Source organism: Poromitra crassiceps, assembly GCF_964638095.1.
Source record: "Poromitra crassiceps genome assembly, chromosome: 21".
NCBI lineage: Eukaryota > Metazoa > Chordata > Actinopteri > Beryciformes > Melamphaidae > Poromitra > Poromitra crassiceps.
In genome coordinates, this window is record NC_139638.1 from 25,644,316 (window position 1) to 25,671,812 (window position 27,497).

A 27,497-nucleotide genomic window follows, 5' to 3' on the forward strand; every position below is an offset into this window, starting at 1 on the left:
ATAGAGATAAATCTCTTATCTCTAGAGATAAATCTCAAATATAAATATATTATCTAAAGATTTATCTCTAGAGATAGAGATAAATCTAGAGATATTTATCAATAGAGATAATAGAGATTTATCAATAGATAAATCTCGAGATAATAGATTTATCTCAAGATAAAGCTATTATCTCTAGACTAGAGATACATCTATTATCTACTATAAACAGTGCACACTATCTTTATGGGATATAGATGGGATAGAGATAAACTATTTATTGGGGGGCGAGCCTAGGTATCGAGTGCACATAGCACACAAGATGCCTAGTGATATACATTATCCTTTATCAGTGTGGAAGAACTGAGGTGCTTTTAGGAAACAAACTATTATATTACAGCAAGAGCAGATCAATGAACAGGACACAATGCAACAGGTTATGTATAATTTATTTTTTCTGTCTAGAGTATTTTGTCATTAAAATCAAAATGTCAACAGTTTAAAATCATATACACGCAAGAACGCATTTAAATGTTAGCAACAGCTCCTTCAAAATTTATACATATGTACGTTTTGTTTTTTTGTACTTTGACAGACAGAAGCAGGAAGTGGTCACTAGGACTGCAAAGAGGTGGGACACAGGAAAAACGAAAACCCCAACCCACCAACTTCCCACAATATAAACCAATCCCCACTCCCCAAAATTAAGACAGCGATGCAGGCCGCTCCAAGTGTGGAGGATCTGTGATGTGGAAAAGAAAGTACAAAGAAACTAATAAACCAACTCACTAAAAGTGCCTCATTCTCACCCCCCCCCCCCTTCTTCCTACAGAATTAAGAGTAATCAACAGTATACAAATACTAGTTTGCACACCGCCTCACTCCCCGTCCCTCCAATCAGAAACCGGGTGGGGTGAGAAGAAAAAAAAATACCCAGAAGTAAATCACCAAGTTTCAATGGTGTGCAGGATAGGGGGGGGGTGTCTGTCCGTTACATACATTTATTCTTAGAAACTATGTTACAGAATTTCCTAAGCATGAATTACAGGCAACCAACTAGCACATCAACTGTACAGGTCTTGGCAGAGCCAGCAGATAGTTCTCTATCCCAAGTAGCATGGTGGTAATCACCAATTAGTTTAAGAAGCAATATATACAGCTGTCCAATCAGGGAATCACTCTTATGGTACAAAGAAATTGTACTTGGGAGACAAAGAAAACAACAAGCCAACAACCTAGATTTTGACAAGTTCATCATATTTGGAGGCGGGGCATGCTGCTTGGTGTTCTACTATACAAGGCTATGAGGAGAGGGCAGAGAAAAAGCCGCCCCGACTTCAGTGCAGCGTCACTTAAGATACACGAGTGACCCAAGGTTTTTACATCCCATAATAGTCCAGAACAGGGGGCTGCTGACACTCCATCATCATTCAGCGAGTAACTTTAGCCCTACAAGTTGTTCCCACACACCACGTGTCCTGTGTTAAAAGATTATTATTCTCCACAACAGTGTAGTGATTTACTCTAAAAAGGGTCGGTTTATTTTATCAGGGAGTGAGTTCCACAGCAATATGGAGAGAGAGCGAGTGCAGCGAAAGATTAAACGGTAATAATCGTTATATTAATAAGGCAACAGACAACAAAGAAAATGCTGGTAAAGACAGATTCTATTGATATGGCCCGGGGGAGGAGTTTTGGGGGAGGGGGGGCGGACAGGGGTAGCTGGTGCAAAGAAACTTGATGTGAAAGGGTTCTTTCCATTCAAAACAAAACAAAACGTCATGAAACGTCATCTTTTTTCGTTAAAGTGTCATTTTAACTTAGTCAAAATAAATCCCTACCCCGACTTTCTAGCACGCACACAGACACACTCACTAACACTCACTCACACACACAAAAACAGGCACACACACTAGCTGGAAAACACCCAATATTCCTTCTTGAAATTTTATCTCAGATTAGAGAGACTCAGGCCATTATCGGGAATCTGTGGGTACTTCCTGGTTTGTTGCCCTGCTTAATTTTTCTTTTCTTTTTAATGTCTCTCCTGAGAACATCAGTGTTGCCACTTTGGGCCAAGGAACCGAGCAGCAAGGAACAGTGACTTCAAATTAAAACCCACAGGCAGGCGAGAAACCTGCCAAAACAATGCTCACCCAGTTACGCATTCTCTGATGCACACCCGAGAGAGCCTCTGTCGTCTGTGGCCGCGAGATTATGCTACTTCAATGCCTCGGCTGTCCCCATCCTACATAATGTGACAGAAACCTAGGATGAGGGGAGAGAGCAGTGTCACGCCTGCACATCTTCGTACAACATCTAGACTGCTCAACCATGCAGGAGAGACATCAGGAGGCTGGGAACCGAGGGGGAAGAGCGTCAAGGTGATTCAGATCCAATTCATAGAGGTGATCGGTGGTGGGTGAAAACTTAATGCAATGTCTACATGTGATATATATATATTAACTATAAAATCAAAACGTAAAAAACAGTCTTGGTGAATCGTTATCATATGAATATTTTAACTGTCAGTAACTCATGTGATGCAAGGTGGTTTCTATGATACCTATGGCAGATGAACTAGACTCAATGGCGGAAGAGGAGTGGAGGAGAGAGAGAGAGAGAGAGAAACAGACAAGACACAGACTGGAGGTTACAGAAGAAGAGTGAGATGTTAACAGAGGGAGACAGACAGGTGGGGGAGAGATGTAGTCCACACAGCCCAGCCCAGGTCGGATCCATCCTCCGGTCCTTCCCTCCGTCGGCCCCGCTCTCATGCAGCTCCTGGTGCAGTTAAGGGAGACGGGGGGTAAACGGGGTGGGACAATGAGCAGATGTACGGAGGTGGAGAGATGGATGGAGGGGATGTCAGAGGGAGGGCAGGAGAGAGGGGGCGGGAGGGTGAAGGGGGGTTTGCTTGGTCATTAGCAGCCGCAGCCTTCCCTCTGGGGCTGTGGTTCGCTCGTTAGCCGGCCCCCCTGGGGGGCCGAGGGCTTGTGCTGGACCCCCGACTCGGCGGCGTTCAGGTCCAAGCTGCCGTCTTGGATGTTCTGGTAGATCTTCTTGGCCGCCTCCAGGAAGGCGTCCTCGACGTTCTCGCCCCTGAGATGGGGAGAGGTGCACAAGCGTGAGAGGAGAGACGGACGCGAGTGAAAACGTGCAGAAAGTGTCGTCCACTTTCTGCATTGGGTGAAGCGCCGATGGTGCGCAGACTTACGTTTTTGCACTGGCTTCCAGGAATAACAGACCTGCAGGAGAGGAAGCAGACAGAAGATGGAGTCAGACACTATCGCTCAAGGCAAACATCTCTCCAAGCTCAGATGCCTCAAATACCAAGTCCTCATTTGCCCTCAATTCTCTTTACTCTCCTGCCAAGTCTTCATCTTTCATTTACCTTCATTTATTTTTAATATGAAAGTTACCATGCTGCAGAATTGTTCTCTCCTCCTCCTCTTCCTCGTCAAGTCAAACTCGAGGAGGGTGTGAGTGCAAAATGGTTTCCATTACAACCGTTCAGAAGTTCAGATGAGAACGGCAAAATCTCAGGTTAACTGTAAATATTTGGGCCCTTTGCACAAATATCGCTTCATTTTCACTTTGTGGAGCTAAGAGGACGGAATTGTAAAGATTGCGGGGAAGTCTTTGCAGAAAGGGTACAACATTTAAGTTAGTTCATACCATAAACAGATAAAGAGGAAATAACTGATGCTACAACTATAAGACTTAATCCACAAGTCTACTAAAGAAAAGAAAATGTAAATTTTTGCTCCGTTAGAAGTGCACTTGGAGAGCGCAGACCTATATAATAAATAATATATATATAATATATAATAGGCCAGTGTGTTTTTGCAGATGCGTGCCCTCTAGACATCAATCTTCCCTCTCTCTCTCTCAAACAGTTTCCTTCTACCTGTACTCAGACTTCCAGTCCCCTCTCTCACCGTTCTCCTCTGCAAACTGCTTCGCTTCCTCGTACGTGACGTCCCTCTGGGCCTCCAGGTCAGCTTTGTTGCCTATGAGAATGATCACCTGAGGACACAGAGAGACACAGAGACAGAGTGAGACAATCATCTAGAGATGGTGATGGTGACGTCTCTCTCACCCTCGGGCCCTCAGACTCGTAGCTCGTCTAGCAGAGCTACAAAAGCCCACAGCAACACAGGAAACACGGTTCTCAAGTTCTCTTCTTCTGCTGTCAAGTCTGTTAGGAGATGCATTGAGAAAAACACCACATGATTGACATTGATATCAGCAACCCGGTCTGCACCAGGTGCTGTTTCTCCAGGCCTGTTGCTGATGCAATGTAATGTAATGAGCTTCTCTCACTGTGGTAGAGTGACAGGCTCTTCAGCACTGAAACGGCACTCGCTCTCTTTTGCTCTCCACCCTCATCTGACGCTGGAAATCCTCAATGTTCTACTGCAGGGATACTCAACTTGCTTTGCCCGGGAGCCACTTTCGTGAAATGATAGAAGGCCAGGGGCCAGTTAATAAACAAACAATATACATTTTTCTGTAGCGGATTGTAGGTTTTTTGGGGTGTCAGCCGGAGTTTAGTCTGACAATGTTGTGCACACCGGATAGTTACCGGTAGTTAGGTTAAGTACATACATAAGTGCCTGGGGTAGTGAGCAGACGGCGGTATTTGACAATTTAGCTGGAGCTCAGTCAAACTTTATTTCATGTTAGTTTTTATTGTGAACTAGATTCTAATTCACAATGAAAACTAACGTGAAATTATTCGAAAATGGTAGGGGGGACCACTCTGCACCCTGTCGCGGACCGCATCTGGCCCCCGTGCTGCAAGTTGAGTATCACTGTTCTACTGTGTCTTCAGGCCCATCAGTTAATCCTCATCAGTATCGTGGGAAAGAGTTTGAGTTGGAGACTTTGTGTCTACGGGTGCTTTCTCACTGGGGACCCGGGAGCGGAACCGAGCACAAGAATGACCCCCAGGTGCGGTTCGGTTCATGAGTGTGAACGTTGCGTTCCGTGCCCGGGCGCAGAACGGCGTACCGTTGACGGCGTCCACTTGAAAAGGTGGTCTGGGGAACGCTTTGGCGTGCCCGGGGACGGGACACTTGTGAAATGTGAACGCCGACCGTACCGAACCACATAGACAACACACGGGCGAGGATACACTCCAGGCGTAGTGGATGATGCAAGTGTTCCGTTACCGAGCACGGAATACATTTTGTAATGTGAAAGCTGACCAGCGGGGGAGGGGGGGGGGGGCAATCGTACTGGGGCACGGAACAGAACAGAACAGAAGCAATCCCAGTGAGAAAGCACCCTAGAAGGCAGACAGTAAAACAGGTGCAAGCAAGACACCAATTAGAGCCCCAGCACTGGAACACCTAAATGGATTGGATGTTGGAAACCTGAATTAATTTCTTGCTTGCACCTGTTTTACTTCCTGCCTTTTAGACACAGATGGTGAATTGGGTGGGAAGTGAAATAGGCTAATGTGCCTCAAAAATATATTTTCTACCACCAGAGAGAGAGAGTGTGAGAGAGAGTGTGAGAGAGAGAGAGAGTGAGAGTGAGAGAGAGAGTGAGAGAGAGAGTGAGAGTGAGAGAGAGAGAGTGTGAGAGAGAGTGAGAGTGAGAGTGAGATTATTGTCAGTAGTAGTGGTAAACCCGTTTAGGCTTCTGTTGACTTTCGTCTATTTTCGGTAAGCAACACAAGCACACCTGCTGAAGCCAAGACCTTCTATAATTCAACACTACGACTCGGAACTGGGTTAAGCCTCTCGCCGACTGCTCCGCCTCTCGCCAAAGAGCAATGGAGGTGCCAGGTCACTACTTTACACAAGTTGCAAAGCACTCCCAGCTGGGAAGATTACAGAGAAGTAATAAGGTTTAGTTTGGGGTCATAATTAATAATAAATAAAAAAGGAACGTAGAGTAACTGTCATGGCGGTAATGTAACCTCACAGCTGGATTTGCGCAAGATCATGAGATTGCGATCACATGAAAAATCCATTTTGCCACGCTCCAATCGATTGGCTTGAATCCAAACCACCGGTGATTCAGACTAGGGGTGGGCGGATCGATCCCAAAATATCGATACTCCCGATACCTGAGTCTTGTTTTGAAGATCGATCCTGACATCAAAATATCGATTTTTCGATCTTTTTTGCGTGCATTCATGCAGGGCTTCTCCGCCTCGGATTTGCTGTTGTCGTGTCATCACATGTGCACTGAAACAGAGTATACGTGCCTGGGCCAATAATAGTGCTTGAACGATATGCAGGGCGGGTCTTGTAAAGGAAGGCAAGCAGCAGAGCACAGAGTGGGATTGAAATCCGACGCGCACAATCGCATACAAAAACACACATGCCATTACGTGATGGCTCAAAGGAACAGGAGCAGATCGTTTGGTTATTTTACATCAGTATTGTTGTGAAGTGTGACGTAGCCGCATGCAGGCTGTCCACTACTGTGGGACCACTAGCCTACTACAGTACCAACTTGTTTAAGCATCTGAGAAACAAGAAAGAGAGCTCTGACCTGCAGAAAAGAAGGGGAGGAGGGAAATATCGGACAGACACCCCCCCCCCCCCCCCCCCCAACACAGAGATAGACTCCACGGGCAGTCTTTTCACAGAGGAAAATAATATCCAGGTATATATAGTAGTTGAATTAATATTAAGGATCTTCAGCATTGGTTAATGTTACATTTTCAAACTGTAGCGGTCATAATTTATAGTGGTTGATAAATTGATAAACCTATTGATGACACACTGCTCTCCCCTACATGAAAGTTCATAAGCCATATTTAATAGTAAAAAGTATCGGTATCGGTATCGGTATCGGCAATTCTGGACCAGTATTACTTGGTATCGGATCGACACCAAATTTTGCAGTATCGCCCACCCCTAATTCAGACCAATCAGCGTCCTATGAGGCAGCTGTGGGCGGGCTTTAGGTGTGACGCCAGCGAGAGCGAGCGAGCCTGTGATAGATGTCATTTAGACAGATGGTTCATCCAATCATCTGCCAGGTATTTCTTTTTAGATGCCCGCCCTTTGAAACGGTTCCCGGAGTGACTTGTTGCCAAACGGTTATGTGAAAACAAACCATTTGGCAATATGCCGATATAGGATTTTTTCCTAATATCGGCATCGGCCCCAAAAATCCAGTATCGGTCGGACTCTAATAAAAATCCCTGTTGTTGTCGTTACAGCAGGGAATCAGGGCCTGCTACTTGACTGGGAAATCATTGTCTGGGAGTGGAATATTGTGGAAGCAGACTCCTTTGAGAGCTCTGTAAATGAGAGCAGTATGATTTACAGCTAATCATATTTACCATGGAATCCAATTTAAGAAATGGACCTGGTTCTGGAGTTTCAAGCTAACTTGGGGGGGGTTCTGAAACAGGAGGCCCAGAGGAGGCATAACACCTGCTCCTGTGTACCACTGTGCTTTGTGTTTTATGACTAACTACAGCTATCGTGTACATCATTGCACTTTGGATGCTGTTGCAAATTGTCCATCCCTATCTGTCCGTAGACTCTCTCACTGGCTGACTTTTATCTATAAATCTATTCTTGGGCTTCTTCCTACATATCTGTGTTTACACATGTGTAGAAACCTCAGCCATTATGGCCTGCGCTCTCAGAATATCATTCAGATGCAGGTCCCGAGAGTCAGAACTGAACTGGGTAAAAAGGCTTTTAAATCTTCTGCCCCCTCTACCTGGAATGATTTGCAGAAGGACTTGAAACTATCATATCTCATAACAGGTCAATCTTAAGAGAGAGAGAAATTAGTTATCTTGGCTCTTGTGATTGCCCTGCGGTGTAGAGTGTGACTGACTGTATTTTATCTGTTTATTTTGTGTTTGTGTGTATTGATGAAACTGTCTTTATGCTGCCGTTTTGGCCAGGTCGCTCTTGGAAAAGAGGTTTTAATCTCAATGAGTTTTCTTACCTGGTAAAATAAAGGATATTGATTGATCCTCCTAACATCCAGCGAGCTCTGGCTTATGGAGCAGGAATAATTGTCTAGATATACTACGAGCGATGTCCAATACTGGGAAGCAGCACGACCCCCTCGCGTCCAAAAACGCCGCTAAGTTGAAGGTGGAGTTGTGCGCGAAGTTTCACAGACACAGAGCCACGGCGAGCGATTTCTCAATCAAGCGGCACGGCGCTCAGCCTATTTGCTGATGCACGGAGCAGGTTAGCACAGCTTAATTTATCTGATGTTCGCTCGCTCGCTTGTCCACATGGCGTCCAGTTAGGAACCTGTGTCAGGGTGAACAGACAGCCAATCTGTGTCAGGGTGAACAGACAGTGACACACTGGAAAGAACTAAGAGGGATGAGCCAGGAGAACACAACACAACCTAGTCAAAGAAAAATGTACAAAAAGAGTGTTTGGTGTATTCACCTTATGTTGCCACGCCCACTTTTTCTCTTCCGTGTAAGACGTAATTGTATTTGTTCTTCGGGCTCAGCGTTAGCCGGCCGGTAAACATCGATACACTATGAATGAAGTTTGGCAACATTCAGCAGCGACACTGCGGCCAACTTCAGTTACATGTTCATATCGTTACTGCCGCGAGGAGCCGATGGCTGTACCCGGTCGGCATTTAACGTTAGTTACAAAAGCACATCGACAGTGTTTTCTCACTGCCAGTAGCCTAACGCTACAGTAGGGGTTGACAGATACTAGCTAGTCCGACCGGTCACACGTGCTCCTCGCTGCTCGTTAAAAATTTAATGATAAACTGGTCACATATTTGGAATGTTACGTTCTCATCCGAAAAAATATTAGAACTTTATAACAGTTTTTTTTTTGCTCGAAAACTGCTTTTTGGCAAGTCTAAAAATGATAAAAGGTGGGAGTAATCTACTTCCGGGTCTAAAACGGAACAACGATTACAAAATGACGTAATACCAAAGCGTCCTGATATGGGCAAATGATAAGGTGAATAGGGGTCAGGGACAGAGATAGAGCTGAACAGAGCAGGTGAGTGGGGAACAGAAAACATGTGCCGACAGTTGGGAGGACATTTATCTGTATACTTACAGTATTGGGGTTGGTGAGGTTTCTGGCGTCGGTCAGCCAGCTGCTGAGATGGTTGTATGTGCTCCGCCTGTGTGACACAAACACAAAGGGAGAGAGGTTACCATGACGACGACGGCCAAAGAGTACACCGCGTGCCAGAGAGGAGGACAGATCAGAAGGGTCGGCAGCAGCAGCTGCTGCTGCTACAGCGTGTTGCCACCACCAGCTCTCTGTGGTCTCTGAGAGCGTGTCGCCACCACCAGCTCTCTGTGGTCTCTGAGGAGTAACTACTACAGCGTGTCGCCACCACCAGCTCTCTGTGGTCTCTGAGGAGTAACATCCTTACAAAACTACAGTCCTATTTGGGGGTTATGACTCCTTTAAAGTGAGAGATGTGTGCCGTTTCTTCAGACTCACGGGATTTCCTTCTTTCTGTTGTCAGTCATATTATTTATTCTTCTTCTTCTGTAAACAATTAATTTAGCAACAGATGGAAGAAGTGAGAGCATGTCGTCAAGCAGTTGGACAATTGATGCTTGTGTCACAAAAACGCTGCGAATATTCACAGTCATAGTTCAGTCATTGGGGTGTACACATCTAATATGCCCTTAGATAATGCGACTAAAATCAAAATACTCTTGCAATTGTGACATGACTCGGGCTGAGGTCATCAGGAAATGCTGCTCACATGACATGACAAATTCTTATTCGCTTATATCATCTTTTCTTCTCCCCCACCCCCCCACAGGCACCACTTCAGCGACCAGGATATTGCATGTTTTGGTGAGGCGTTCCTATGGTTCCTATATCATCTTTGATTTGATTGAAGTTTATTTCAAATATGCAACAACAACAAACAATAAGTACAGATATAGCCTTAAGCCATTAAAATATATAAATGTATTAAAGAAAACACAAAGATCAAACTCAATTTCTTGATCAGGTTATGTAAACATATTTGGTGGCAATCAGTTCCACACTGGCTTCAATTGACTCAACCTCATGATATGGTCCCTGCTTCTAATCCTACACAATCCTTGCCACAAACATTTCAAACCCTTTCTGTCAAAATTCTCAATGAAATTTCTGTGGACGAGTGGAGCAACGGCTTATTATAAATGATTAAACTCATGGTGCCATCATCACCCTCATCTACCCTGATGCAGGGTGCTCCAAACTTGAATTTTCTGCATTACTTTCACTGTTTGTTCAGAGAGTTACAGCCTAATCCTGATCACTACAAGCAGACCCTGCTATGACACAATCGACGGGAGAATGCTCGGAATGCCCTTTGATACAGACGTGTTACAGTTGTGTTGCATTAGGCTCTGATCCACATTGTTTGTGTGGGCAGGTCCCAGCTGCACTCAGGTCTGTCGCGTTAAGACAAATGTACATACTGTTCAGTTACAGACTCAACCAGAACAGTGAAGGCAGCATGACGAACACTCTTACAAGTACATTCTGTTGATCAAAAGTGGCTAAAGGGCATGGAGAAATGGCTACAGGGCATGGAGAAATGGCTACAGACAGTGCATGGAGAAATGGCTACAGGGCATGGAGAAATGGCTACAGACAGTGCATGGAGAAATGGCTACAGGGCATGGAGAAATGGCTACAGACAGTGCATGGAGAAATGGCTACAGTGCATGGAGAAATGGCTACAGACAGTGCATGGAGAAATGGCTTCAGGGCATGGAGAAATGGCTACAGACAGTGCATGGAGAAATGGCTACAGGGCATGGAGAAATGGCTACAGACAGTGCATGGAGAAATGGCTACAGGGCATGGAGAAATGGCTAGAGAAATGGCTACAGGGCATGGAGAAATGGCTACAGGGCATGGAGAAATGGCTACAGACAGTGCATGGAGAAATGGCTACAGGGCATGGAGAAATGGCAACAAGGAATGGAGAAATGGCTACAGTGCATGGAGAAATGGCTACAGACAGTGCATGGAGAAATGGCTACAGGGCATGGAGAAATGGCTACAGACAGTGCATGGAGAAATGGCTACAGGGCATGGAGAAATGGCTACAGACAGTGCATGGAGAAATGGCTACAGGGCATGGAGAAATGGCTACAGACAGTGCATGGAGAAATGGCTACAGGGCATGGAGAAATGGCTACAGACCGTGCATGGAGAAATGACTACAGACAGGGCATGGAGAAATGGCTACAGACAGGGCATGGAGAAATGGCTACAGACAGTGCATGGAGAAATGGCTACAGACCGTGCATGGAGAAATGGCTACAGACAGGGCATGGAGAAATGGCTACAGACAATGCATGGAGAAATGGAGAAGCTGCTCTTGAAGGCTTGCAGTGAGGTTCTCAGTCACCTGGAACATCCACACTGCATACACTACAGTATGTGTGCCTGTGCCATACTGCCCCTTCACTCTAGTCTCCATTTAGAGCATTTTCAACCATATCCTGCAGTGTCAGAAGAGGTTTAAAGCCATCTACAACACTGTTATTAGCACTATTTGGACTACAGGGACTGGTATAAAACTGGCCTTTAAAGTCACACCCAACAATTAGAGTAGGATATAAAACAATCGACCGTGATGTTTTCAAAGCAACCATGCGAGACACCAACCACTTTAAGAACAAGATAGGTTGCCACAGTAAACAAAGCCTGTATATACACACACACACACACACACACACACACACACACACACACACACACACACACACACACACACATCCTTTTCAAGTGATGTTTCTGTGACCCTGAGGGCCGTGGGCGTGGAGCATGGGACAGACATTCCACATGTTGAGGTGTGTTTATTTAGCAAGCCACTGATAGCATCTCACAGTTTGAGCAAGAAGGACAGAGTCACGCTGGAAGAACAACTGGCCACGCCCACGTTCATTCAGCTGGGAGGTAGAAGAGTCCAGTTATCAGATTGGATTGCCTCTGTTCTTGTTTTGTTTTTTTACATACTTTAACTTGAATGTGAAAGTGCTTGGGCATGTAGTAGATGGTAGCGCTGAACAATTAAATCGAAATTTGATTGAAATCACAATATGGCGTCTGCAATTTTCAAATGGCAGGTGTGTTAAAAACTTAAAATATAATTTTAAATTAAATATTGCCATGCTGCAGAGATGTCCTGGCTTACACATCATATTCTACAGACTTAAGAAAACATATCTGTTTGGTACAGATCCCCATAAAAAAAAAAAAATCACACCATAATCATTTTAATACGTTTTTCAATGAAATTTAGAATAATGTAAACATTTTCATTCCCTCTATTATGGCAAATCATATATATCATATAAATCATTATGCAATATCAGTCAAAATAATAGCAATTAGATTTTTTTTTCCAATCGTTCAACCCTAGATGGTTATACCACACACACACACCATGAAAACCTCACACACACACACACACACACACACACACACACACACACACAGTGAGTATGGTGGTGTGGTGTACCTGGTGATGTCGTAGACCATGAGCGCCCCTGCGGCTCCGCGGTAGTAGGAGCGGGTGACGGCCCTGAAGCGCTCCTGTCCCGCTGTGTCCCAGATCTGCAGCTTGATCTTCTGGCCGCTCACTTCGATGATCCTCGTACCAAACTCCACGCCGATCGTGTGTGGGCAGTCTGCCATGACTGTGGAGAGAGAGAGGGAAGTGACCAATGACCATACGGTCTGTGAAGGGTGCACAACTTCAAATCAACTCAACTCACTCTGCTCTTAGATTCTATTTTCATTTCTTTTCTCTTTTTGCTGTATCCTGTTACTATTTGATGCTGCATTAGCCCGAATTGACCATATCACTAAAGCTTCATCTGATCTTTTAAGACTGTAATGGAAAAGCATTCAGGCAAACCTTTTATTGTTATTTTATCTCACTGAAAGTATATTCTCATACCTACCTATCACCTACCCTTATAAATGGGAAACAGGTAGAAGTGGTCAGCCAGTACAAATATCTGGGGACAATTCTGGACAACAAACTGAGTTTTGAGCCTAATGTGAAGGCAATTCTAAAGAAAAGCCATCAGCGCTTGTTCTTTTTAAGGAAGCTAAGAAGTTTTAACGTAGACAAGTCACTTTTGAAAATGTTCTATTCTTCTTGTATTGAGTCAGTCCTCACCTTTGCATTTATTTCTTGGTTTGGGAACATAAACTTGACAAACAAGAACATGCTAAAGAAAATTGTCAGGACGAGCTCCAAAATCACTGGCTGTAACTTGAATGACCTCTGTCTTCTATATAAGAAGAGGGTTCTTAAGAAGGCTCAGGGTGTCCTACGTGACCCTCAGCACCCTCTTTTCCCTCCTTCCTTCTGGGCGCAGGTATAGGATGCCCCGCTGTTGCAGGAACAGATACAGCCATTCTTTTGTTCCTGAGGCTATTCGCTGTCTGAATTGTTGAATTCAATAGTAGCCTACTTCATGCCCCCTTTTCTGTTTTAATTTACATGGTTTCGTGTCCTTTTAAATGTACTATGTTTTAAGACATCCCTACTTTTTACTGTTTCATGTCTGTATGTTTTTAAATTATTTTTTTTATGCTGCATATGAATTGCCCCAAGGGGGATAAATAAAGATTCTCTACTACTACCTAGTCTTGGCCGACAATGTTTCAGCACCCATATGAATGCATGTGTGAACGTGTGTGTACACACACACACACACACACACACACACACACACACACACACACACACACACACACACTTCACTGTGAGCCAGCAGCAGGTGCAGTGCATCAATGATCAAATCACACAGTCTACAGAAAGATTATTCAGACAGACAATTCTAACTCTTTACATCATAAATATCAACGACTAGAAGGCAGAGAATTTCTTCACAACTGACATTTACGGTAGTCCCTTTTCTGAAATCAGCCCGAGCATGCGTGTGTGTGCGTGTGTGTGTGTGTGTGTGTGTGTGCATGCACGTGTGTGTGTATGCGCGTGTGTGCGTGCGTCTCCAGGATGTGCTGGTGGATGAATGAGGAGCAGCATCTGGCTTGTTAATAGTGGCAGTGTGGCACTAAACAAAACAGAGTGGAATGGTAATGGGAGGCTGCAGCTGACTGGCGCACACAGAAGAAGAAGAGTGTCTCTCTGTTGAGCTCTCACTCTACTTCTCTGCGGCTAACTTCCCCTGCTAAAGTGATCTGAGCACTCCAGTTGAACCCGGCATGCTAACGCACACTGAGACACACGCGCAGATGAAAACACTTACATTTCTTTTCCGTGAACTGGTGGAGCAAACATGACTTCCCTACGCCCATGTCCCCTGTGTGGAGAGAGAGAGAGAGAGAGGAGGGAGGAGATGAGAGAATGACAGAGACACAAGTCAAGCATGAGAATAGAAAAACAATTCTCTATTCAAGCCTGTAGTAGTGCTGTCCCCCGTGCATGATGGAGCACTGCATCCCCCTTTGTCAGTCACTGAGAATGTGTCAAATTTCATGTAAGAGAGAGAGAGAGACACACAGAGACAAGAGAGAAACAAAGATTTCACAACACCCTCTGTCAAATTAGAACAGGATACATCATACAGACAGTATATTCATATGTCAGCACACAGTGTAGATATAAGCATGCTCTGTTTGCCTTTGTCAGTTAGAATTCTCTGGGCCATCGTGTGGAGCTCCAGACGCTTTAAATTCACGCGTGTCGTCTTACAGGATTAGACCATTTATGTCTATTTGATATTAATGGCGTGCTGGTATGAAACGATTACCGGTTTAATGATATAAATGGAGATGAAATTCCTGATTGTTAGTATAATAGTATTACCATTTCAAATGTTATTTATCATTAAAACCGCGTTTGATTACCGTGCTTTGAAAAACACGGTAAATACTGTCCATCATCAACCACTGTTAGCAACAGTCAACAGGGAGGGAGAGGGATAAAGAGTTTATTTATTTATTTATCTAACCCCCTGATTGCCAACAATCAGAGTGATTGTCAACAATCAGACTGTCTGATTGAATCAGACAATTGAATCAGACAATCTTATCACAAAGAAGGCTGCTCTGATGACCACGACTTGTTTTTATTTACTATATTGGAGACCCAGAGGTAGGTTGGTCGAGTTCAAAAAGGCTGATGCAATCATGCAAAAAATCCCCCAAAGTTTATCGATGCAAACAAACGCTAGTTTCACAAGTCGCCAAAACAGGATCTGAAGAATGTTTTTTTAGTTTTTTGTTTCTCAACATTTTATTTTCAATTTTTAAGAACAATGCACAGACAAGACAAACGAACAACACACTCAGACACAGGAAAAGAAAAGACAACAACATAGATATATCATCGGCATGCAACATTACAACGCGACTACCAGCCGCATAAGGTTCTGAAGATGTTTTTAACCGATAAAAATGCTTGTTCTTCAGGCCATTACGCAGAGCGCAGCTGACTACGGCAGCTGCTTTATCCAAAAATGCGCACGGTTTCCTGCAGTTGTGTCGGATTGAGGTCGGATCACGTTCTCACCAGAAACGAACCGAGCCAGAGTTCATTTAAAGCGGACCGAGACCACTCTTTCTTGGCGATCTCGGTCCGCTTGTTGTGTGTGTTCACACTCCCCCAAACGAACCGCACCAAGGGGGAAAACGCTCTCTGTTTCGGAACAACTGCTCCAAATGAGACAGGTGTGAAATTGAATACACCCTACGAGTCCGAGTTAACTCATTGAATGCCATGGACGTCCTTCGACGTCCAATTAAATAGTGACGTAGAATGCCACGGACGTCCTTCGACGTCCAATGCGTTTTTTGACGGTGGGACGTCGATCAAAGCCTTCCGCAGCTCCTGTACAACTATAGTAGCTATTGGAGGTGTATAACCTATTTTACGGACTCATTAGGTGGCGACAGTGCTTGCTCGGTGCAGTCCAGATTAGAGACAGGTCCGAGAAACAGCCTAAAAGCCGTGGATCAAAGACAACCCGATGCATGCTCCCAGAGCCATTTGCTCTGTCGCGGGAGCTGACATTGGCTCCGAACAGGAGTCAATCCGCGCTCACAACTGAGCCCCTCTGTCCCTGTCTGTCTGTCTGTCTGTCTGTATAGTTTCTCCAACCGATTAGCAGCCAGGAAAGCAGCCCCTGACGCCAAACCATTCAGCAATCCGGGTTGGCTCTTCCCTGCTGTGGCGCTGAGAGCCGACAGCAGCACACAAACGCAGCACTCCGAAAATATAATGGTTGCGTGAGGCTGTGTGCAGTGTGGGGAGGAGTTTACGGGGGGAGGGGGGGAGGGGGGTGGTGCACGCAGGGCATCACACAACAACTACGTCACTACATCAGAAAATATTATCTTCAGACTCAGTGAATGTGCTTGAAATGCTGCATTTCACAAAAGGCGGATTATCTCAGCTAATAATTTGAAAAGCCTGAAAACGCTGAAAACAACCTATCTTCTCCGGCTCATAACTAAAGAACGGAAAATGGTATCAATAAACTTTTTTTTGCTGATGATACAATAGAGCCAGCTCGTTCTTGTGCGTGTTCGGTGTTTACATAGTAATATCACACAATATTCTGTGGGCCTCGAGAAATCACTGAAAACGCTCTGAAAACTCTGGCACTGGGAGCATCCGTTCTCCAAAAGTGGCTGGCACTGAATGAGTTAAGGTGTCCATAAAATTAAATCGGTTGCACAAAACACCCTTAAGTCTTGTGCTTAACACATTGAATGCCAGCCATGTTTTCATTCCTGTAGGTAAGTTGTGCCAGGGGTGTTTTTGACGATTCTGGCTCATTTTAGAAACAGACGAGGATTCTTTTCTGTTAAGAATTCATGAACACCAATCATCTAAAAATAACTAATAGAATGTGTGCTTTCTCTGTCTAAAAGAGTTAGTTTGCAGAGTTAGTAGTTATGTAGATATTAGCCGTTGAGTACAGCATGGTTTCAGCGTCTGGAAATTTATTCAGAGATAAATGGCTTTTTGTGAAACAGTCACTTTAACCATTCATTTTTGGCATCAGTAAGACCGTCAGACATTCTAAACAATAGTTTTGAACAGTAATTTCCTCCATAACAACAGGAAACACCCCTCTCATTCAAACTCCTCCCTCCGTGTGTCTTGTGTCCTCCTGGCTGTACAGCGGGCGTGTCAGAAGCGCTTTTGCTGCTGCCTGCCTGTGTGCCTGCCTGCCTGCTTGCCTGCGTGCAGACGCTCCTTGTGCGAGTCAAGATGGGCCGGGGAATGCGTGGGCGATGGGCAGATGTTGATTCTGGCCTTTCTGAGGTGTTTCAAAGTGTGTTTCACCTATGATCTATTTTGCAAATCGCTCTCCGCTCTCTGTGTGCTGCTGCCGGTGCGCGGCCGCTCTCAGGCAAGACAAGTCTTGAATGGATTACTGTGAAATCGCCACGGCATTTCCTTGAACGGCTTGGTCCCGCGGCAGTTTTTTCTTTGATTTCGGTCGTCTGGGGGAGCACTGTCAACACTTAGTGGGTCGGTAAAATAGATTATACACATTATCTTGCTCCAATAGTGATCTCGAAGATGTAAAAGTTGTTGATTGATGTACCACCGTCAAAAAAAAAAAAATGTTTATGTAAGACGAGTTAGCTCGTCCTTGGCACTTAAGCGCTGGATTATGTAAGACGAGTTAGGTCGTCTCTGGCACTTAATGTGTTAAGCTTGACTTAAAATGTTTAACCTTAAAGTCGAGCTGAACCCAAAAATTAATAATTTAATAATGTATGCCAAACAAATCACAAAAGTCTAATTTCTTTAGTTTTTCACACTTTTTCACATCAAAAGTTCATTTTTCAAGATTTCATTGATAACAGTAATGTACAGTTTGCTGACGTCACCTAGTACTATCAAATTTCTACCCCATATCAACCAATCATATCACGACATGCAGCTGTCAATCAAATCTTCATTTCAGGATAATTTTCTCTTCCAAATGAAGTAGAAAATGGCGCCTAGTGCCTGTGATCTGGCAGAATTCCTATCCCATAAACTAACTACTAACTTGGCGAATTGTTAGAAACATGAACAAAAAACAAATACTATAATCTCTAAGAATGCAAAGAAATGTAACTGGCTCGTTAAAACGCGCATTCCAGGAATATTATTTACATTTATTATATTATTTATTAACGATAATGGCGCGTGCCTCCGAGCCTGACAGCCTCCCTGGCTGTCAGGGGTCGTCTCTCGGAGATTCCAGGCAGGCGGGCAGCACCTATGCATCGGATTGTCCGCTCGTTCCGCATGAAGCCGGTGGCTGCCTGGTACTCCGCGGATCCCACTGGCGTAGCACGCACGACAACACGCGCAATCCCACCCGATTTGGGGGTGGAACACGCCAGGATTGGCCGATGCCAAAGCCAGTCGACAGAATTGTCAAATCAAATCATCTACACCGTATATGGTCCGCCTCTCAATTTGTTTTCAGTCTGAAACGGACTCAGATGCACGTGACGAACGGGTTCACCTCGACTTATTTAAGGAGAAGACTTATGGGTGTTTTGTGCAACCAGTTTTATTTTATGGACACCTTAAAATCTTAACTCAAGGTGTTTTGTGCAACCGGCCCCAGGTCTTTCCTACCCTCACTCACACACCTAGGGGCCCATCTTACTACTGCGGTCAGCTTTGAGGCAGGGTGTTTTACCTGTGCCAGCAACAGAGTAAATAGCCTGGAGCTGTGGGTGTGTGTCTGCACGCATGTGTGTCTGCACGCATGTGTGTCTGCACGCATGTGTGTCTGCACGCATGTACAAGGAGATATGGCAATAAATTACATTTTCATTTTTAAAAGTATCGGTTCAGGCACCGTTTAGGCACCCGTACCATTACATTTCTAATGGGCCATATGGTTAGGGTCTGTGTGTGAGCTGTGAACTATCTGCTAGCACTAGCTACGTGACCACACACAATACAGATCTAGCTAGCTAGCCTCCACACACTGCTGCCCACTTACCGATAATGATGTATTTGAAAATGTAGGAGTAGTTGTACGGTGCAGTGGCCATCTTGGCTCTGAAAGAGAGAGAAGGGTCCAGATTATTAGACATGCCGGCAAGTCAACATGGACAATGTGGTGCTTTCCTACTGGAACAATCAAGGTTCTGTGTAAGAAACTTTTCAAGGACTTTCAAGGCCCAATTCCCAAAGCAGGTGAGCTATATTTGACAGGTAGCTTGTAGTAAACTACAAGAGGCAGAGAGATGTAAATTGGACCAGAACATTACACCTAAATGCTATATACACAGAGTCATGGAGTGGTCATGTAAGGGTCAGAGTTTTTCTACAAAGCCATAATAATCCTATCAGAGCAAAAGGACTGCTAATGAAGTGAGCTCAGGACAAATTACCGTAAATTCCGGACTATAAGCCGCGGCTTTTTTCCCGTTTTTTGGCCTTTTTTGCCCCCTGCGGCTTATCTATGGATTTTTCCAGCAAACGGCCACTCGGGAACCTCCAAAATCTATGGATGTTGGTATGAGGCAGAACGAGAGCAAGACAGACATTATGAGAGCGAGACCCTGATTGGATGATGTTGCAAAAAATGTGCCTCGCGACCTGATTGGAGCACTGTGCCACTACTCTCTCTCAGCCACTACGGTAAAACACCCTCCCTCCTCCCTCGCTCCGGGGGGAAAAAGGCAGCGATTGAGCCTGAAAGACAGTCTGAATGAAATTGAATGTAACATTCCCAATTCTATGTATTACATTCTAAAAAACTAACAGCAACATTTTGGAAGGCTAAGCCACACAACTAGCTCGTTGTAATCTAACATCATGCTTCAAAAGATGGAGAACTGGCTGTGTTACGACGATGGCGGCGATTGAGCCTGAAAGCCATGTCTGAGACAGTAGCGAGACAGGAACAACAACAGCAGCAGCAGCAAAGGATCATGCACAAACCCGAGACGAAAGGGACTGTCCGTCAGGGCGCGGACGACTGTGTCAGCAACTCCCTCCCGACTACCAGGAGAAAATTACAAACTTCGGCGAATTCACACAAAGAAAGATCAAGGAATATTCCATCGGACCGGAGCAGATCATAAATATGGATGAAGTGCCTTTGACGTTCGACCTGCCTCTCACTAGGACTGTTAACAAGAAAGGTGAATCGTCCATCACGTTGAGAACCACAGGTCACGAGAGAACGAATTTCACTTGTGTTCTTGGCTGCACAGCATCTGGAGTAAAGCTCCCGCCGATGGTGATTTTTAAGCATCTCACAATGTGTGATTTTGTCTGGGGATTAGTGACCTGACTTTTGTTTTGTTGAAATGTTAATAAATGGGAGCTTCCCCAAACAGCCATCTCTTTCCCGACAATCCCCTCTGTGCACGAAGCCTTACATATGGTAATTAAACATCAAAACACCCGCGGCTTATAGACCGGTGCGGCTTATATATGTAAAAAATAGTCAACTTTGCAGGTGCGGCTTATAGACCGGTGCGCCTTATAGTCCGGAATTTACGGTACACAACTTCTAGTTGTATTCGGCTATGTTAAAGGTCCAGTACGGTTTGGCTACAGTACGAGTGCACCAATACAGTAAGGTTTAGGGATGTCGACGGTTAACCGTTAAACCGCCGAGAACGTCTTTGATCGCTTGAGCATGTCGGTTAAACGGACAATTTGCATGTTCATTTGCATACAACGGTGTTGCCAATCTGGCTATTTTTTTCCTACTACGCCACTAATTAATATTTCACGTCTTTAAAAAAAAAATAACCGATGGTTAACCGATTAAGGGTGCCGGTTAGTCGAAAGTAAAATGAACCCAAAATCCACATCCCTACTAGTACAGTTATAAATCTGATACAGCCCACTTTCAAAGGGTGCAGGCAGGATTCAGAGGTCAGTTGCCAGTTTTAATACCCAGCTGGTGCAAAACAGAACCATTTCGTTTTTGAAAGAGACAAAACATAAACAATGGCAAATATGACAAAGTTGACAGAGCACGGCAACAACAGGAACAGGAAGAGCTACCAGTGCTAATCACATGATGGCCCAGCTAACCATCTTAATTCCATAGAACATCATCTTTATAAATAAGTCAAAGCCATTATAGATGATGTCAGAATTTAAAGGTCAACAACTGGAGGAAGCTACAGGAGATGAGAAGGAAACGGGTGAGTGTCTTAGACTCTCTTTGCATCAACCTCCTAGGAGGTGAACTGCTGATGCTGTGGTTACACCTCCTGTCTATTGTGAACGGGGTCTCAATCCAAATGGCTACGGTAGCTATTGCTGCTGTCCTTGTCCTATTCACCTTATTCACCACGCCCACTTTTTTTCTCTCTTCCACGTTACACGCAATTGTATTTGTTCTTCCGGTTCAGCTAGTTGGCGGCCAATTTCAAAACAAAATGTCACTATAATAATGAATGAAGTTTGGCAACATTCAGAAGCTACACTGCGGCCAACTTCAGTTACATGTTCATTCATAGCGTTACTGCTGCGAGGAGCCGGTGGCTGTACCCGGTCGGCATTTAACGTTAGTTACAAAAGCACGTCAACAGTGTTTTCTCACTGCCAGTAGCCTAACTACAGTAGGGTTTGACAGATAGCTAGTCCGACCGGTGTCAGCACAGCCAGTCCTCGCCGCTCGTTAAATATTTCCAAATAGGCGTTAATCTGATAAACTGGTCACACATGTTACGTTCTCACTCTCACCCGACAAATATTAAAACTTTAAAACAGTTTGTTTTCTTTTGCTTGAAAACTGCTTTTTGGCAAGTCTAAAAATGACTACGGTAGGCGTAATCTACTTCCGTGTCTAAAAACCGGAAAGTCGATTACAAAATGACGTCATGCAAAAGCGTCCTTGTATGGGCAAAGAATAAGGTGAATAGGCTACATTAAGCCATTTATAGATGATGTCAATTCATATATGCAAAAATATATGTAAGCTTGCTGTCTATGTAAAGTAAAAGGTGAAAATGGCAAATGAATAGAATAATCAAACACTCAAAACGCCCTGTTCAGAAGGAAGTGAAATTAAATCAGCTGTGCGCCGCCCGCAGCAGTAGGGCAGGCCTACACTGTGACCGCCTGACCGGACGGACAAGAGGAAACAGACAGTGCTCGGCCAATCACTAAAGAAGAAGTTCCATTTATAGAACATCTATCAGCAGATTATTATGACTGGTGTACTGTGCCATTGATCGGTGCATTCCTATTTATAAACTCAGGGAGAGACCATTGCCCCTGCATTGTAACTACATTGATGGAGGCCAAGATATTACCAAGCCTCAGCCTTCAGGTCACGTCACAATGATGTGCATATGGATTTTTTTTTTTAAACCAATCATAGTGGTTGGTAAGATTAAAGAAATTAGCATACCACATGCTTAGCCAATATAAAGCGATTGCATGTGAATTATCAGCCTATGTATAATATGTAAATGATTCAGTGAAACTGGTCTTTGTTATTCTAAGTCATACAATTGCCAATTAGTAAATGATTAGACAACTGAAAACATTCGCCGCAATTCTTCCAGACAAAACCAATAAACATGTGACTAATAATATCAATAACGACGATGAAAGCTTGTGCCTCATACAACAGGAGGAGAGCCACCAAGGGCCACTGGGTTTGGATTGACTCCACCACTGTTGGATGGGACCAGGCCAGGCCAGGTGAAGGTTGAGGATTCCTCGACAGACACTGCTGCTACCTGCCGTTAGCAACATGCTACATCCTGCTACCTGCTGTTAGCAACATGCTACATCCTGCTGGGTGCAAACAGAGTGTGTGAGGGAGAATCCACAGTCCAACAGGTGGCCAATTTGACTACAGTTGAGGGGCCGGGCTGGGCTTGGTATTATTTTTAGCTTGGCACACTAGCTGAGTGTCTCTCTAATTAATTAAATGACACAATTAATGATGAAGTGTGGCCCAAGCAGAAAGTTGAAATGGTGAAGTAGACAATTAGTAAATGGAACAAAAAGTAAAATATAAGCACCTTTTTAAAAATCTGTTTACAAATCAATTTATAAATTCTGTCATTTATTCACAGCACAAGACAACTGCTTAATAAAATGCTATATTAGCATAAATGTTTCATGTTAGCCTAACCATGAATCGTCATATCTCAGCTGTGATTCTTCGCCAAACTCCCCAAGATTACACAATGCCATGGAAGAAGACATTTCAAGACTCATATGAGCCATATAAATATTATCAGAAGATAACCCATCATATGACATTTTATAAGCCACATCTTTTTATAAGAAGTGCTATGCAGTGTTTCCCCTACAATTGTACAACAAGGACCCCCGCCAGGCCAGAAAAAATGAAAGGGGGGGGGGGATTATTTTACAAATTTCAATACAAAGTAACCATTGTGGCATATTACAATACAACAAAACATCTACTGGTGTTGGCAGTAATATATATAAGAGTATTAAATAACACCAAATATAAATTCATTCAAATCGATAAGCATTTTGCTTTTTGGAGCCTGTGAGTTTGCTTCCCTGTAAGGTTTTGCAATAAGATACACCGTTTATGAGTTTGCTTCCCTGTAAGGTTTTGCAATAAGATACACCGTTTATTTATTCAGCAATAAATGCACTTTATTAAGTCATCCTTTCCTTGTGATCACTTTGTTTTAAGTCTTGAATATACCGAGCGAACCACAATTTGAAAGTAAATATAAGTTGCAGACCGAAGCCGATGGTGGGTTTAGGTTTTGTTTTTGGTGGGTACCACCAGGCCTGGAAAAACATTCTAGGCGAAACACTGCTATGCATGCACTTAGCCTATGTAATGTGTAACGAGTTATGTTTGCTCACAGTTCAGCTGCTAACAAGCCAAAGCCTGAAATGTCTGTTTTCACCAGAGAAAGATTAGGCGGCTGATTAACATGAGAGCCACAGAGCTGAGATCACATTCAAATAAACTGCTGAATGTTAATTAACTGACTATACGACTGTGCTGTTGGAGTGTACATCTGGACTTGTTTTGCTGGGGGTTTGGACTTGTTTGCACTGCGTGCGGACAGTATCAAAGTGGAACATCTCTATAGCTCAAAATGATTTTCCTATTGTCCATCTTACAATATCTTGTCAACAAAATAGTTTATTTCAGTTTCTTCACTTCACAAATAACCTACAGATACCATCATCATCAGTCAAAATCTAATGAAATGCGTTTCCTGAATATACGCAGTGTTTGCCGCCTCCTCCATTTCACAGAGACGCACTCAGTCAGAACCATTAGCAGATATTCATCGTGGCAACAACAACCAGATGTCATCACCACCACGCAGATAAGTGAGTAACATTTCTCGTGTGAGTGGGGGTGATGGAAGCTCTACACAGCAAAGTAAGCAGAGCCACGTGACATCTCCTATCACCAACAGGCAGCACTCACCAAGATACCTGCTCCTCTCTCTCTCCACAGCCCATCTGTTCCGGCTTGAACGCTGGGACAACACCCCAGTGACACACGGGCTCATTCATACGGCACTCTGTGACTGGACTCAAGTTTGCTTAGACGAAACGAGTGTGGCACTCGCGCGAGTACACTAAACACACCTCCAGCAGCACCACTGGCTGAAAACTAAAAATAGCACTGGCACCTATCTGATATCCGATGATGCTACGTTTAGCAACCGACACATAGCACACTGCAGAGACAAGAAAGGGAGATAACTGATTTATCAATATCGCCAGAATATTCCCAAAGGACTGCCTCAGAGCCAGAGGCTTCGAACAGTTGTGTGTTCAGCACTGTGAGTGGAATACATGTTTCCTCCATTTGAATCCACGCACTTTTGTTCATGAATAAATGATCTGGTCCATCTATAACTTCAGTGAATGAGCTTGAGAGAACGGGTAGGTTTCTTATGACCAATTCCACCGTAAAATACTTTCTGAGAACAGTATAATGTGAGGAACGATTACGCTGAGTACGAACCGGGAGTGGATTCCAAATCATTCAGCGGCCTAGTGGTATTTGAGAAATCAGTTAATTCTGTTCGTTAATGTGTCAGGTTTCCATGGCCCGGCAGTCTGCCTTTAACCAGGAAGTTCCTCCTCCCGCCTACTGTGGCCCGAAAATGGTCAAATCAGTCAAATCACTGTACGACACCAGGAATCAGTCAAATCACTGTACTACATCAGGAATCAGGGCCAGGCGGCACTGATTGGAAAAAGAAGCGCGCTCTTTCTTCTGCCCCTGCAGTCCAGTGACCATGTCCGACTGGCCAGATGAAAGATTGCCGATATGGCTGGAAGAAATGTTCAGCCAGGGACGGGGTGTGACCAGCTGAAAAAGATGGATGGAACAGATAGAAGTAGTGTGATGGAGGTGTAAGTGGGTGAAGTCGAGAGGAGTAGAGGAGAGAGAGAGAGAGAGAGAGAGAGAGAGAGAGAGAGAGAGAGAGAGGTGGACTGGAAGAAAAGGCTTCTCTAGGAAATGAACAGGGAGCCGCGTGTCTATTTTTAGTGAAGTAGGGGACTCATTTCAGGTCAAGGTGTCACCTAAACCTTTTCTCTCCAATTAAAATCCTCGGCATGGGGCCGCCAGGTACCCTCACTGTGCCACACTGGCTTCCAGCTGCAAGCCTGTCAGGCGACCCTTTTCATTGGCAATAATGGCATTAGGGGGAAAAAATGAAAATGACGCCGGTGTTTATCCTTTAAAATCCCACCCGAATGTTTCAGGGCTTGTCGGATTTTTTTCTCTCCTTGGGTGCCTCCCTTCAACACATGACCCTCATGTGGTGTCTCTTGCTCCAGTGTGTGGGGGGTTTTCAAAACTCCGGCCGAGCAGCTATCAGGGAACATGTGCACAGCAACAGCAAAGACAAGGTATAATATAGTGATATTCAATCGCATTTCCTCTGCTTTGTCTGCGCATTAAGAAGAAAGAGAAATATTCTGTTCTTCTTAGCAAGGCACAGGAGTATCCGAGGAGAGGCCGAGTCACAACAGCATGTGACCAGACTGCAGCCTCAGCACTTCTCCCCTACTCTCCTTCCAGCACACCAATTCTCTCTACAGAGCAGCACTGCCACCGCCTTTCCTCCTCTATCTCAACAGCCACTTGCTATTGGGGCAAGGAAGGATGCACTGCTTACAGGGCACTCAAATCTGAGCCGATTATCAAGAAAGGACATCTATTGCATCTAGTGCGCTTCCATAATTTGGCCTTCTATTCAAATCATGTGATTTGTGTCACGAAGCACAACAATATGATAGCAGACTAGAGCAAATGCGTGAAAAATGAATTTAGATGATTGCCTACATGTATAGTTTAAACTAAGTCAATACAATTCGAATAGGTGACAAAATGTAATGTTGTTATCAAAGACTTAGATCAAGGCTACTAGGCAAATGTAAAGTACATTGGCTCAACGGAAAGTAATCATTAGTTAACAATCTGTGACAGTAACAGACTTGTATTTCTAATTTATACGCTTGTCTTTCGCCTGTCACGTTGAATGCAAGTAAGTTACACAAAAGCTAACATTGTTAACGTTAGCTAACGAATGAGCGTGGGGATGGTGGGGGACAGAGCTTGTGTACAACGCTATATCCGCAGGATGATAAATTACAGACCGTTATAACCACGTCACCATGCTAAAGAAACCAAAGAAGCTGTCAACATACACACAACCCAAACACACAATTCGCCTGGACATTGGACAGACGAACATTAATCAACTTGACTTGCTAACGTTACCTGACGAAGGTCGGCTAGATTAGCAAAACAACACCGGCAAGCATAACGTTAGATTAACAAAGCCAGGGTTGCAAACAATGCATTGTGTAGGCTACACACTTTATTCACTTGGTACGAACAGACAATTGAATGCCATGCGAAAGCGGTGGTTAGCCAGATTACCGTTGTTGATAACAATCAATCAGGCCCCTGAATTAGCTGTTTTGACAGCTGAGTTTTAACGTTACATGAACAACGTTTGCTGACATTCCTTTTCCTTGAAAACATGACAAGTTTGTCGGTTCTTAATTTGTATTAGACAATTAGTTAACTAGTTAACTCTTCGCCTCGGCATGATTTCACAAGACACACAAAACGAACGCTAGCTAGTTAGCTCTAACGGTTAGCATCTAACTAGCTTGCTAACGTTAGCTAATCCGTGGGGGTAACGTTAATGTCACTTATCTTAATGGCTATTTAAATGCGTCTGATATCTAATTAATGTGCTAATCATAACATATTGCTCTCTGGGCTAACGTTAAAAGGTTACGGTAAATGCAGCAAGCAACATAGTAATCTGTCAATCAGGGTAGCGTTGTTTGCTTGCAAATTAGCTGACTGCTGGCTAACGTTTACTAGCTTGAGGTTAACTGTGACAACTACTTCGCCGTATAAGTATCAGTGTCTTTAAATGTATTTGAAGTTGTGTAGAGGTGTATGAGTGCACTCATGTCCCCGTCCTTTCTTTTCTTACCAGAAACGATGTCAAGCTTGGTCGTCTTGAGCTTCTCAGGAGAGATATGCAGGTTATCCCCGGCTGAAGTATCTGTCTATCCAAGATGGCTGC

General features: G+C 44.2%; 1 protein-coding gene across 1 annotated transcript; it reads right to left on the reverse strand.

The window, feature by feature from the left end:
• Positions 1–416: 416 nt before the first annotated feature.
• Positions 417–27,497, reverse strand: rab14l (RAB14, member RAS oncogene family, like). Its single transcript, XM_083657478.1, has 8 exons — positions 27,405–27,497; positions 18,938–18,996; positions 14,219–14,272; positions 12,454–12,631; positions 9,018–9,084; positions 3,921–4,008; positions 3,197–3,227; positions 417–3,081 (listed from the first exon to the last, which is right to left on the reverse strand). The coding sequence occupies exons 2-8, from the start codon at positions 18,987–18,989 to the stop codon at positions 2,904–2,906; spliced, it is 648 nt and encodes a 215-aa protein (XP_083513604.1). The 5' UTR covers positions 18,990–18,996; positions 27,405–27,497; the 3' UTR covers positions 417–2,903.

Excerpts from the sequence above, each read along its gene's own strand:
- rab14l (XM_083657478.1), bottom strand. The coding sequence starts at position 18,989 with ATGGCCACTGCACCGTACAACTACTCCTACATTTTCAAATACATCATT. Across the intron at positions 12,632-14,218 it reads CCAGTTCACGGAAAAGAAAT|TCATGGCAGACTGCCCACAC; the intron begins GTAAGTGTTTTC and ends CTCTCTCCACAG. Across the intron at positions 9,085-12,453 it reads ATGGTCTACGACATCACCAG|GCGGAGCACATACAACCATC; the intron begins GTACACCACACC and ends TGTGTCACACAG.